The sequence below is a fragment of the Daldinia vernicosa genome, assembly GCF_022497035.1.
Source record: "Daldinia vernicosa strain CBS 139.73 unplaced genomic scaffold F5Y00scaffold_4, whole genome shotgun sequence".
Classification (NCBI taxonomy): Eukaryota; Fungi; Ascomycota; class Sordariomycetes; order Xylariales; family Hypoxylaceae; genus Daldinia; species Daldinia vernicosa.
This window is the reverse complement of record NW_025953920.1, coordinates 518,444-530,757: the sequence shown is the minus strand read 5'-3', so window position 1 is coordinate 530,757 and position 12,314 is coordinate 518,444. Positions and strand designations below refer to the sequence as shown.

Here is a 12,314-nt window from a genome sequence, read left to right as displayed (position 1 = left end):
TTGAAGATAATAACGGAAATGGGTTGACTGTAAGGTCTTAAGAAGTCTTCCTGGATGCCGGGTATATATATTAGATAACTTACCAATTGTTAGCCGTAGCACAGTGCAAAGTCGCTGGCATATCAATGAGTAAACACTATATATTTCTAGTTACAACTCAAGCACTATCGGTAGACCAAGCTGATGAAGACATGGGGATCAAATTACAATGAGGAAGGAGCACGGGTATAAGTAGAACATTAAATCTTAAGGAGTGGTAAATTACCTCGGCAGTCTACAGGCTCATGAACATATCCCCTTAAGGAACTTACGGCAGACCTAGGATGAGTTATACGAGGTATCTAGTCATTTCATACGGTCTAATACCTGGTGCATACGTCGAAGGTAAATTAGTCAAGTCTCTAACGTGCCCAAGGCATGTAAGAAATGCGGCGCGATTTTTGAAATGAGGTCAACAGGCTCAACAAATAGGCGCAAAGCACTCATACGAAACCGAAGATGGTCACGATAAACTCGGTGAAAATGTTAAAATTAGGTAGTCCTATCACTCAATTAAATGAGGCTTAAATGTGAATAATCGGTAGCCACGGCGGTTTCGGTGTGAGGTAAATCGTATCATGGGCTTAGCGCTTACATGAAATGAAGAGTATTCATGCCGCATCATCACCAGCGCTTAATATTGAAACCGGCCTGATGAGCATATTGGTTATGCCGTCGGCCCATTGATAAGACCTCGCAGCGAAACGCCCTAGGTCAAGAATTAATTTTACTTATACGATTCCTATTCATTGCCTACCAACTCATCCGCTCCCGCTTACTTTTCGTATTGATTATTGATTGTGAATATAATATGGTGAGTTAATAGAGGATCATGGTGTGTGTGATTACATGTATGCCAGCATTTCGTGAAACGTTGGCCTCAGCTGGCCACCTCGATTCTCGAATCCCAGCGTCGCCAACAGAAATGAACTCACCGGAACGGAACGCACCACTGGGGGACACACGTCATTAGGTATACCTGCCTAACGCGTTGGACGTCAGATGTTTCCTGCCTGACATCGAGTATAAGATGAATATCTTCATCATGACTTCCTTATTCATTCACTCGCGGACGGAAACTATGACTGAGCCAGGGCAAGAGAGAGAGAGGAGAGGCTTCTGCCTACAAAACCTCTCTCCTCTCTCTTACATCTTACAACATTGACGAATTATCTAGCTGACTATTATTCGATTTTGGACCGAAGCATCAAGTATACCGTCCAATACTACAGAGTACCTAGCACGCAGCACAGTCTATCGTTTAACTTATACCACCTACATAATATAACCGGTAAAAATGGATCGCGCTGTTCAAACAGAACCTCAACCTCAGCTCCCGATGACTGCTGAACCCCAGCACGGGAGCCTTGCTCAAGGCAGCAGCGGCGCGCCCAAACACGGAAGATCTTCTCAAGATTATAACACCGGAAATGCCAACGGCCCTAAGCGTCTAAGGAGATTCTTTGGGTGCGTTATCCTTAGTTCCATAACCACCAAGCATCTGCGAGGCACTAACTCTCTAATAACCATCCTAATAGCTTCCTTCAACAAGGCCCTGACAATCCAGGGTCGAATACCCCAGCAGAGCAAAGGAATAGCAATAATGGCGAGCCGAAGTACGAGGACGTCCCGCTTGGTCCAATGACCGGAGTGTCACACGCCGATCAAGCAGAACCACCTAAGCCGGCCCTCACCGGACAGACCAGCCAGGATAATCAACAGGGACAGAACTCGACCCAGGGACCACAGCGACAAGTGCGGCGGGTGGGGAGCCTGTCACAGGGTAGAGTTGGAGCCACCCAAGCCGGACCGGACGGGAGCGAAAACGGCGAATTCACATTCCGTGGCGGGGACACCGGAAACTGTATCCAAGAACCCTGCAGCTGCTGCGCGTACTGGATCAACAAGATATGCTGCGGTGGTGAGGATTGAAAATCGGGCCGGGGCGCGGACGGCCCCTCTAGCTGCTGCTGCTTCAGGAGGTGGCGAGCGGCGATTTCTAGAAAATGGTCCAAACTGCGGAGAAGTATTACCACGCTCTCTAAAATTACTGATACTCTTTTTTATGGAAGTTAAATTTCGAATTCTGTGCATTTTCAGAATCGTTAAGAATTCGGTCTGGTTTTTTCTTCTTTTGAGGGGGGAGGTGGGTTTCAGGAATTCTCCCTTTTGAGAGCGTGGTTTATTATGATACGATAGAACTCGGGCATAAGCATGTATATGTGTTGGTTTTAAGCTATATTACCTAGCGACATCGAGTAATTAGCTCTAATAATAACAGCCGGTTCAAACTGGACTAAGAAGTTGGTTACACGATTCCTACTTGCGGGTGGGCTTTCTGATGTACATGACAACGTCATGTAAAGACTCGTGATAAGCTATATGCTCCTCGTCGTACTCATCTTCTAGCATCCGTTGGACTCGGGTAGACGAGTGATCAGCGCTATGAGTATTTGTAAGTGATTAGCAGTGTTCTACAGTATCGAAAAGAAAAATAGGAGCAAAACTTACCAAGCTAGAGACTTTGGCCCATTCATCTCCATCATTTTGTGTTGGATAATCGCCACAGGGCGTGCGATATCAGCGATGATCTGCCGCACGGGAATGTTGGGATCGATAGACACCACGAGACTCGTGTGGTCCACTTCCAGAAACGCCCAAGGGTCCTCTATAACCGTGATTCCTGCCTCTGACAGGACCGTCTTGTCTCGGGGCAAGTAAGCCGGATCTTGCGCAAAACATGGGATTGGAGGCTCAGCCGCCTTGCTCCTCGACAAGGAGCCCTTAATAGTCTGGAATATTCCGGAGATCCTGTTGTCGCCTCCTTTCATCTTCGACAACATCTGCTGGAGACTGAGGACAAGCGCGTGCTGGACCATCGAAGGGTTTGAAATTCTCGAGCCATTGGTTAGCGTGCCCAGGGCGAAAACGACTATTTTCTCGACGCTAGATAACTGCGCTCTTTTCGACTTGAGGAGCTTTTTGAGCTGGTTGTACTGTTCGCTCGTCTCCCACTGCTGTCTCACGCTGTTGAATACTTGACTTAGCTCCGCTGCAGAGAAGACGGTGGACGGAGCTGCGTCTTGCGGAGGCACCCTGTGGCGATGTACCGGCGGGCATGGGCCTGGCCACGTAACCCCTATTCCGAGACAGGCTTTCTGGGGGTCGGGAGTTATCATATCGTCCTGAGCGAGGATATTTTGTATTGAACGGTAGTATATATATGGACCAACGCTTTTGAGAAGTTAGTATATGATTTAAATTAGGGGAAAAAAAGGTAATTGTGTAAAACTTTTACCGTTTGTAACCATGGTTGCACCGCCTATCCACCCAAACTGGCGGCTTATTCGGGTCGAGGGTAATCTCGACATCTTCTCCCTTCATATTAGTGAAATGGAGCTTGAGAGCTTCTAGCTCATCGTCTCTGTACTTTTCAAGCTGTATGGCGGTTCGAAAGATGTCCTCTTTGGTGAATAATGGGATACCTCTGTTGTACATTTCCACGATATCATCAGATATAGCTTTGACTGTGGCGTTTTCCGCCTGCTTCTGTCTTCTTGCCATCTTGAAGCGAGGGATACAAGAATGAGATGCGATGAGAGGAACTACCTAAATTACAATATTTTAGATCAAACCAAATATTTTTCTAGAGTGAGTCAGGGCGTTTGATCCGTATTTTCGAACTTGGCGCGTTAGGATGAACGAGAGATTCAACCGGTTTTGGGTAAGGTAACTTGGTCGGATTTTGGGATTCTGTCTATTTTGACCACCCTTTTGATCTGAAATCTTTAGCTATATGAATACCGGAGTGCAAAGATACCTAGGGATTGTATTTATGTCATGGGAGCCGGCGGTGTTGCTAAGCAACGTTATACATAGACAAGTCATAATGACAGCTCATGATACCACAAGGGATGAATTGTATGAACACATGCTCATAGCAATCTAACCACTTGATCCAGTTTGCGCATATTGTTTTCCCATTTTTGAGTAGGAGCTATGGGACTTTGGCATAGCCTCATAGGTTAGGTATTTGAGTCAGAGGTAGACTTATAAGGTACTTGAGGTAGTTATACATGTGTAACTATACGTACCTAGGTCATATGAAAGAAACTATAGAGCTAAGCCACCACGTAGCTGGATCCTGCATACAGTATCAATTATGGATAGGTTAAGGTATTTAGGCAATCCCTTTCCATAAAAGCTTTCCCAATTGGTAAGCTGTAAATAGAAAATATAAGTTGCTGTGACGTTCCCTCCTGGTCATCTATTTCTGTAGACCGGCACATAGCCAGAAAATGAGAAGCATCGGAGTAGTTATTAATTCAAAAAGTCGCCTTTTGTCTTTGCGAGTTGCTCGTCATAATCTAGCAAATGTTAGAAAGAATGTACTAGGTACCAAATATTGTTGAACATGGACGAGTATCGATTAATAAGTAGCAAAACCTTACATGGCTGAAAAGCAAGCCATCCCTTCTCAGGACCTCCAACCTGGAGAGAAGTATAAGAGGCTTCGTCGTCGTCGATGAGAATTTTCTTGTGTCCCGAAACCGAAGCTGCATCCGCAAGTAATTGAGCTTGGCAAGTCCTCTCGAGACTAATGAACCAGAAGGCCGCTTCGTCGACGCTACCGCCAACAGTAAGTAGACCGTGGTTCTGCAGTATAACGGCCTTCCCGTTCCCAAGGGCCTTGGAAATTCTCCTTCCCTCTTCGCTGTCGAGAACCACGCCCGTGAAGTCTCGGTATACTCCGTGGCTCTTGTAGAAGCGACAGGCATCCTGGGTAATCATCTCCAGCTCCCGGCCGAAGACCGAAAACGCCTTGCCGTGGACGCTATGCGCGTGGCACGCCGCATGCACGTCCGGCCGCGCCTTGTGGATCTGCGAGTGGATTGCGAACGCGGCCGCGTTCACGGGCTCGTCGCCTTCGACCACGTTGCCATCCTCGTCGCAAAGGATCAGGTCGGACACCTTGATTAACGAGAAGTGCATCGAGAGCGGGTTCAGCCCTAAGACTAGAGTTAGAAATATGAATATGAATTCCTAGAGGCTTGGGGCTTTACAAAAGTGATCGGTTAGAATAGGATCCCGGACAGAGATGTGCCCCGCAACGCCCTCGTCGAAGCCACGATCGGCGAAGACCCGGAATGCCGCTGCTAAGTGCTGTTTCCGATAGAGCCGCTCGTCTTTCAGGTTCTCGAACTTAGGATAAGTCCTAATGTTTAGTTTCTTTCCGCTCTTCGTCGTACCGACCACTTGGACTTGAGGAGGGTTCTCAACCCTTTCCTTCTCGTTGGACCTATTAACCGAGGTTCTCTGAGCGACGGAGAATGATGGAGTTGTCTTGGTGATCGTCTCTGTGGTAGACATTTTGCGAATATGAAATTGTTCAATTAACTACCTGATAAGTTGAATAAGAAGTGAGAACTAGTTTCTTGATCGTATAAACCACCTTAGGCGGTACCTATACCTAATATACCTACCTACCTAGGTAGGTAGGTATATAATACCCCTTTGCGGAACAAGTCCCGTATCGCTTACACAACTCCAGTCTCCGCTTGGCGGGGAAGTCGTAATGAACAAATATCTCCCACCAATTGCGAGCTTGGTTGACGATATAGTTGGAGTTCTTTCCCCAAACTGACAGAAGCCAAATGATAGGATGACGAAGTCTTACAGTATTACTTACACTGTCCGTTGTTCGGTATGTACGAATATTATATCTGATCCGAAAGTTGGTCGAGCGGGAATACAACCGAATTATTTACACCATCTATTTAATCATGATAGAACGTCTGATGTAGCATGGATATTGATCTTGACAAGAAATATTTATCGTTTAGGAGTCGACTACCGAAAATCTAATCTATCAACTGAACTACTCTTCATCTTCACTCACCTGATCACATAGAGCATTGCTACTCCCGCTCTCCCGGTACTTCGCCTTATCCCCCGGACCCTTCCACCCCGTAGCAGCCTGGACAACCGAGACGACTATGGACAGAACCACAGCAGCCTGGAATAGAACTTTCAGCCCGTCAACGTAACCTTGTACTGCAATTGTCTGCTCTTTGGCCCCAAGACCGCCATTGAAGACCAAAGCCGGACTACCGATAAGCTTCCTAATTAGCTCACTGTGGTCCTCAGGGCCGCTAGGGCCGTCGATTGACTTGAATCCCTTTTCGAGGGACGCTCGTAGGGTCCTGGAGAAGATGCCACCACCGATCGCGCTGCCGAAGCTGCCCGCAAATCCTCTAAATGTACCTAACAGGCTAGTAGCTATATAGTGAGTATCCGGCAACGTAAGATGCAGTAGATGCGCGAGTGTATAATTTAGCGCTGCACCAGCGAATAGACCGTTTAGGAAGACGGTAATGATGTATAGGGAAATCGGGATGTCTGGGGTGGATGCTAGCGAGAGCGCAAAGAGGCTTGCAGCGAAGAGGATGAACGATGTAATGCAAGAAGCCCAGAAGCTCCCAGTGCGCCGAACATGCAGCCACTAGAACACTTTTAGTAAACTGTCGAAAACAAACAAGGATAGGAACAACTTACACCGACAAGAAGTCCACCGAGGCCAAACCCTAAGTTCGTAGGTATAAGAATACTACCACTAGTCGCCGGGGTGAAGCCGCGCACTGCGAGTGCTGTGATCGGAGCATAGAACAATACCGTCCAGCGGGCTGCCATGAAACCAAGTTGGGAAACACATGTTAATATGGCGCCTCGGTTCTGAATGACAGTAATCGGAATAATAGGATCAACCGCAACATAATACTCGATCAACACGAAGATGATAAGTGTCGCTAACGAGATAAGAAGCGGCACGACTTGGATAGTACCAGACAGGCCGTATAGGAAAAGTACGACAGTGGCGGTCTGCATGAGATTAGTGGGATGTCGATATACACGTATGCATTTGGACCTGAAGCTTACCAAGAATAGAGCGCCCGGATAATCGATCCGCTTCAACTTTGTGGATAGTGAACCGTCTTTCGAGCCTGGCCCCGATGAGAACGTATGCGGGATACTGAAGTGAATTCCGAGCCCGGCGATTAAGCTGGGGGGAACTTGGACCCAAAAGAGAACTCTCTAGATGACAACATAAGTTTTTATATTTTAGTCTAGGGAAGATAGGACCCTTACCCAGCCAGTTACAGATATCAGCGCACCGGATAAGACAGCTCCTAACGAGACGCCCGTAGTGAAGCCGGCGTTCCTGGTCAGGAATATTAGAACCCGTTATGCTCCGAATATACTTCGATATAGAATATATGCGATTAAAATCAATTCATATGACAACTCACAGCAGTCCAACGAACAGCCCTCGCTTTCGTTTCGTCGTTAGCTCGAGAATGAGGACGATGGCCAAGGCCGTGGAGCCGCCGGCACCTAACCCCGTGACGAGTCGCCCCAGGATAAAGACCGGGAATGAACGGGCCTGCGACGTTATGAAGCATCCGGCAGCGAAGAGCGTGGACGAATATAATACCATGGTGCGAGGCGAAAAGATAGAGGCCAACTTCCCGACTAGCGGTGTCGACGAGGACATGGCTACGAGGAACGCTGTCGTGAACCACATTGCGTTCTCGTACGAGTCCAGATCGGCTGCTATCGTCGACTGCGCCATGGTAATGCCCGACATATTGGTCGCTATTTGTTGACAGCGTTAGTAACTAGCAAACAGGAGCTTAAAGTCGAGCTTACCTTGTAGGAAGATCAGAAGGTAGACGCTAAGTATGATAGCTAGGCCTCGTGCCCGACTAACCCTCTGGTTCGGAGTATCTAAGTCGGGGGAGTCTTCATCTTGCGAGGGTTCAGAGGTGGCAGATGATACACTGCCCGCGGCCGGAGAACTCGACTCGGAGCGTAGGAGCGGTGTCTCTTCCGTGGCAGAATCATCTACTACTGAGGGCCAATCCTTAGAATCGACAGGCTCCCCCGGGCCAGCCTTGGGAGAAGAGCCGCTGGACGGCTTGGGTTGGGGAGTCATGATGACTTCAATAAATACCAGGGCTCTCAGACCCACAACATCCACGATGCCGAAGTGCTAACACGGTGATCTCTCGCTTATGCTTCCTCTATATTTGAATACAATATAACAGAGAAAATCAGGTAAATAGGTACATAACCTAAGAATAAGGCTGAAGCAAAAATATGAATAAAATGAGAGCGTTGTACATATGATGCTGTACGATAGAAATTCAAATGAAAGACATCACTTAGATGCCTGTTATAGATTAGCTGATTGGTAAGCTCATATGTAATAAGTGGTAGTATTCCGTTCTGCTTGGCGCATGTAAGCTTTTATATGCATATACACAGCTCGGCCTTAGAATATCTAATTTACCCCGGTGCTACCAGGATAACTCTCCTTTTCTTTGATATCTGATGATGGTTGATTTCAGATAGGAATGGCTGGAATTGTTATTGGAATATATTAGCCAATAAGGATTTACTTTACGGACTCCGACCCCATAAATGTCGATAAATTTAAATACCCCGAGGCTTCCGGTCGTCTCTAAGGTGCACTGACTCTTAGCGTAAATATCCGCAGGTTAATTTACCTGGTAGTGCTGGAATTGTCCCTAACCCAGTGGGTGTTGTCGAAGAGCTGTCTTTGACTACATACCTCCCAGAGGTACTCAAAGACACTATCGACATCGTGTCAAAATTCACTGGAGCTATATATCGTACAGCTATATCTAGCATTAATTAAGTTCTCATTCGGGTTATCTATTATATCTTTGCAATATTAATTGCGTAAGGTGAGCCCCGTCGCATAACTCGACCCCTGAATGTGAGCGACTCCGTCATTGGGGACCGCAGCTTAGCTCGTTAGCTTTGATTGAGTCCTAGGGCTTTCTAGATGCCTCAAAGTTCCCGAACACGTTTAAGCGCTGATATGAGGTAGATATATATACACTTTCATTGTCATGATCTTCTGTCGATATTTTATTAGCATAGAGAAAATCTCGTGAATACCTGTAATCGTACCTTCGCAATGACAGTTTCTAGCGAACCCATTCCCTATGCGCCGAATGATGATCTCTGGAATATTTCCGAGAGCGTATGAACTAAAGCAAATCGGAAACCCTCGGTGAGGATGCCCATTCGCTGAAGCAACGAAGGAACAAAATTCCGAGAATAAGTAGGATAGCCATTATTGGGAGTCAGAGCTCAAGGGCTCTCAAATTCACCTCATGGCGCATCTAATTCTCTCGGCGAGAACCAGCTCGGCAAATTTTTATCACCAGGAAGTCGGCTCGGGGGGAGTATTATGCTCGCTAGTTGTTAATAGCTATTATAGATTTCATTGAGGCCTTAGTTCTTTACACTGTCTCAACCAGGGCCACCGGGGCTACTGGGACTGCCAGGACTGTCGGGACTACCGGGACTGCCGGGACTGCCACCATTCATCCTGTGGAGTTCTGTGGCTGCTCCAGGGTCGGAGCTTGTTCTCCCTTTGCTCAACGCGACTGAAAAGCGCTTGAGGAAATTGGACTTCTCCTCATCGATAGGCATCAAACCCACCGAGGCCCTTCGCCGTGCTGCAAGAATGGTGTCGAGGTCCATATCCCGATTAGCTCGGTCCTGTATTTTAGACTGGTCCTCGGCGCCGACTCGAGCATCAACTAACGCGCGGGCGTCACGTTTCAAATCCAAAAAGAGAGAGAATAATCCAGTAACAACAAGAAGAGCGGGAACCAAGCTGAAAGCTGTCTGAACACTGCCACCTCGCTCGGTGATCGCATAAACGACATATGGCCAGAATGCCGGCCCGGAAGCTCCCATGGTAATCAACGCCGCTGCCCGTTTCGTGCGTTTTCCCTGCCCGCGAAGCCCAAGCGTGAATATAAGAGGCCACATAGGTCCCTCGAAGAAGAAGAAGAGTATCACCGGGATGGCGATAAGATTCGGATTAGTTTCACGGAGAGCTGCTACTAAAATACCACAGACGATGCTCAGTCCGGTCGTGATGCTCAAAACCGTACGGGGCTGTGGCACCTTTGGGTGAGTCGGCGATAGATAAGCGAGATATGCGGCAACAAAACGCGAAAGGGCGAAAGCAGTATGGGCAATAAGAAGATAGTTTGGAACTGAAAGCGCAAGACCCGGTGGAGGCTGCAATGAAAATTTTGTCGTGTCCCTGGAACCTGGTGGGGCTTGTACGCGATCCTGTTGAGTTAGGATTTCGTGGAAAAAGATACTGGTGGTTTCCTGACCCGCGACATATGTCCATTGGGCCAAAACCGCCAACGTCAAGGTCCAGGTCCGAAGTTTTAGCCCGCCGTAGCTACGTTTCTGGGGGTCCACCGGGAGATAACGTGTCGAGTGTTCCATCTCAGCGTCGGTAACTTCCGGTAACGGCATGTAATAAAAGAAGAGAGCCAGTGCTGCACAGAGAAGCGTGATGGCTAAGTACGTCCATTGGACGTCTAGTAGTGATAATGGCTCTGTGCTGTCGGAAGTGAAGAATATCTTCTGGGCTAGAAGCCCGCTCAAAACAGTGGTAATAGCCTGGATTCCTTGGGCTAAGCAAAGCCTCATTTCTGCGTAATCCATCGGCCCGCAAAATACAAGAAATGGATTGGCCCCTGTTTCGATGATGGCCAAACCGAATCCGACAACGAAGTTGCAAATCATAAAGCCGGCGAACGAAGTCAGAACAGCACTGGGCCAAAACATGATCGTTCCCACGCCATAGAAACAGAGTCCTACAATAAACGTTGCCCTATAGCCGCCGATCTGATCTGGGCCGTTTTTCTTTCTTCTCGAACGGGAATGCTCGTCATGTCTCAAGATCCACTCGCCAACGAGCAGTGGGCCAATTAGATAACCCCCTCCGAAGTAAATCGAAGATAATCCTATCGTTTCAGCAATTGACATGCCCGAGACCGAGGCGACCGCGTCGTTGAGTTGGTTAAGAAGGCCATAGGAGAACCCCCATAACAAAAACAAGATTGTAACCACAGTGCAATACTTGAAAGAGTCCCGGACAGAGGTCCTAATCATGCTTTTTGGCCGACGCATGTTCACAAAGCCAAAATATACCGAGTTTTCGAACGCCGAATAGGTCCCCGTGACGCTCGTTAGCGCAGTAGGCGATCGATCAAGCGGATCTGGCGTATGAATTGGATGCGAGTTCATTTCTGGCGCAGTGAGAAAATCGAAGGCGGACACCTGACTATCTCGACTACCTGCTGGATGTGTTTGAGAGGGTGATGTGATCTGGTCGTCAGTTAGAACGCCGGAGGTTGGGAGTCGACCAGTATTCGAGCTTCCATTCCCGTCTGTCGAGGTGTCCTTGTCGTATGTCCGGGTCGCATTGGGGTCAACCAGCATAGCAGGCAAGATACGACGGATGAGAGGCTTCAGTGTTGGAATGCATGCACAGATTATGCCAACATTGACTTCGACAGCAGACCACATGAGTGAGAAGGATGCGTTCCAGGCGAATTGAGACGAATCTCCGAACGTTGCCTCCGGGTTACTTGAGGCTGTTGAGGATACTTGAGTGATGGCCTGCTCGAGGTAATAGATCCGGACGACATCGACAATGGTAACAAATATACCCAAAGCGAATGTGAATATTAGGATGATTTTCTGTCGCCGTGGAAGTCTCATACTAGTCAGAACAGGTAATGGCAAAGCTAGGATCGCGAGGTCCGTTACAACGTTGACCGGCGCTGAACATATGAACTCGGTAAGCAATGGGATGCAGTATGCCGTATCGGGATATGGATCAAATGCCGCTTGGACCGGGCGGCATTGAAAGATGTTGATCAATGTCAAGACGGTACCAGCTACGTTGACAATAACCAGAACGGCCCACGAAGCTAGTCGTAATACCTTCTGCGTATTTTTAGACAGACGGAGGTAAAATACCAGAACGGACGTCTTTGTAGCCATTAAGGCCGGGTTCTGTGCTATGGTTAGATTCGGGCCCAGCGTAACCTTCACGACGACGGGATTGGGCTTACATATAGTACTGAAAAGGCATATTCGCAACGCCGCAAAGTGTCCCAATATTCAGCAGGTATGTCCTCATCGTGTCGGCCGAGTCCCTTACTAGCACCCAGGTCGATGGCAAAGCTAAGAGCAAAGGCTATGATCCAGGCAATAACGATAAAGTAGTCGTCCCATGTAACGCTTCGTACGATACGGATCCGACAAAGCAGCCTTGCCGCAACGATGCAACTAGTCAGGGCAAGCGTCGCTGTGGTCACAGCAAAGACCGCAGGACCACGGTTGGGGAAATCGCCTGACGACAT

General features: G+C 48.0%; 5 protein-coding genes across 5 annotated transcripts; 1 reads left to right on the top strand and 4 right to left on the bottom strand.

Annotated features, from left to right (window-relative positions):
* Positions 1–1,336: 1,336 nt before the first annotated feature.
* F5Y00DRAFT_271635 (uncharacterized protein) lies at positions 1,337–1,993 on the top strand (the record flags this gene model as incomplete). Its single annotated transcript, XM_048012838.1, has 2 exons — positions 1,337–1,506; positions 1,578–1,993. The coding sequence occupies 2 exons, from the start codon at positions 1,337–1,339 to the stop codon at positions 1,969–1,971; spliced, it is 564 nt and encodes a 187-aa protein (XP_047869099.1). The 3' UTR covers positions 1,972–1,993.
* Positions 1,994–2,295: 302 nt separating this feature from the next.
* Positions 2,296–3,603, bottom strand: F5Y00DRAFT_271633 (uncharacterized protein; the record flags this gene model as incomplete). The annotated part of the gene is made up of 3 exons (XM_048012837.1): positions 2,296–2,482; positions 2,551–3,273; positions 3,338–3,603. The coding sequence occupies 3 exons, from the start codon at positions 3,601–3,603 to the stop codon at positions 2,359–2,361; spliced, it is 1,113 nt and encodes a 370-aa protein (XP_047869098.1). The 3' UTR covers positions 2,296–2,358.
* A 620-nt stretch (positions 3,604–4,223) lies between these two features.
* On the bottom strand, positions 4,224–5,422 carry F5Y00DRAFT_133916 (arad-like aldolase/epimerase). Its single transcript, XM_048004244.1, has 3 exons — positions 5,103–5,422; positions 4,491–5,048; positions 4,224–4,406 (listed from the first exon to the last, which is right to left on the bottom strand). Exons 1-3 carry the CDS (start codon positions 5,407–5,409, stop codon positions 4,360–4,362), a joined length of 912 nt encoding a protein of 303 aa, XP_047869097.1. The 5' UTR covers positions 5,410–5,422; the 3' UTR covers positions 4,224–4,359.
* Positions 5,423–5,857: 435 nt separating this feature from the next.
* Positions 5,858–8,286, bottom strand: F5Y00DRAFT_225651 (MFS general substrate transporter). The gene is made up of 6 exons (XM_048006196.1): positions 7,747–8,286; positions 7,347–7,692; positions 7,186–7,258; positions 6,976–7,131; positions 6,595–6,918; positions 5,858–6,541 (listed from the first exon to the last, which is right to left on the bottom strand). Exons 1-6 carry the CDS (start codon positions 8,030–8,032, stop codon positions 5,918–5,920), a joined length of 1,809 nt encoding a protein of 602 aa, XP_047869096.1. The 5' UTR covers positions 8,033–8,286; the 3' UTR covers positions 5,858–5,917.
* A 1,095-nt stretch (positions 8,287–9,381) lies between these two features.
* Positions 9,382–12,314, bottom strand: F5Y00DRAFT_257824 (MFS general substrate transporter; the record flags this gene model as incomplete). The annotated part of the gene is made up of 2 exons (XM_048010613.1): positions 9,382–11,964; positions 12,024–12,314. The coding sequence occupies 2 exons, from the start codon at positions 12,312–12,314 to the stop codon at positions 9,382–9,384; spliced, it is 2,874 nt and encodes a 957-aa protein (XP_047869095.1).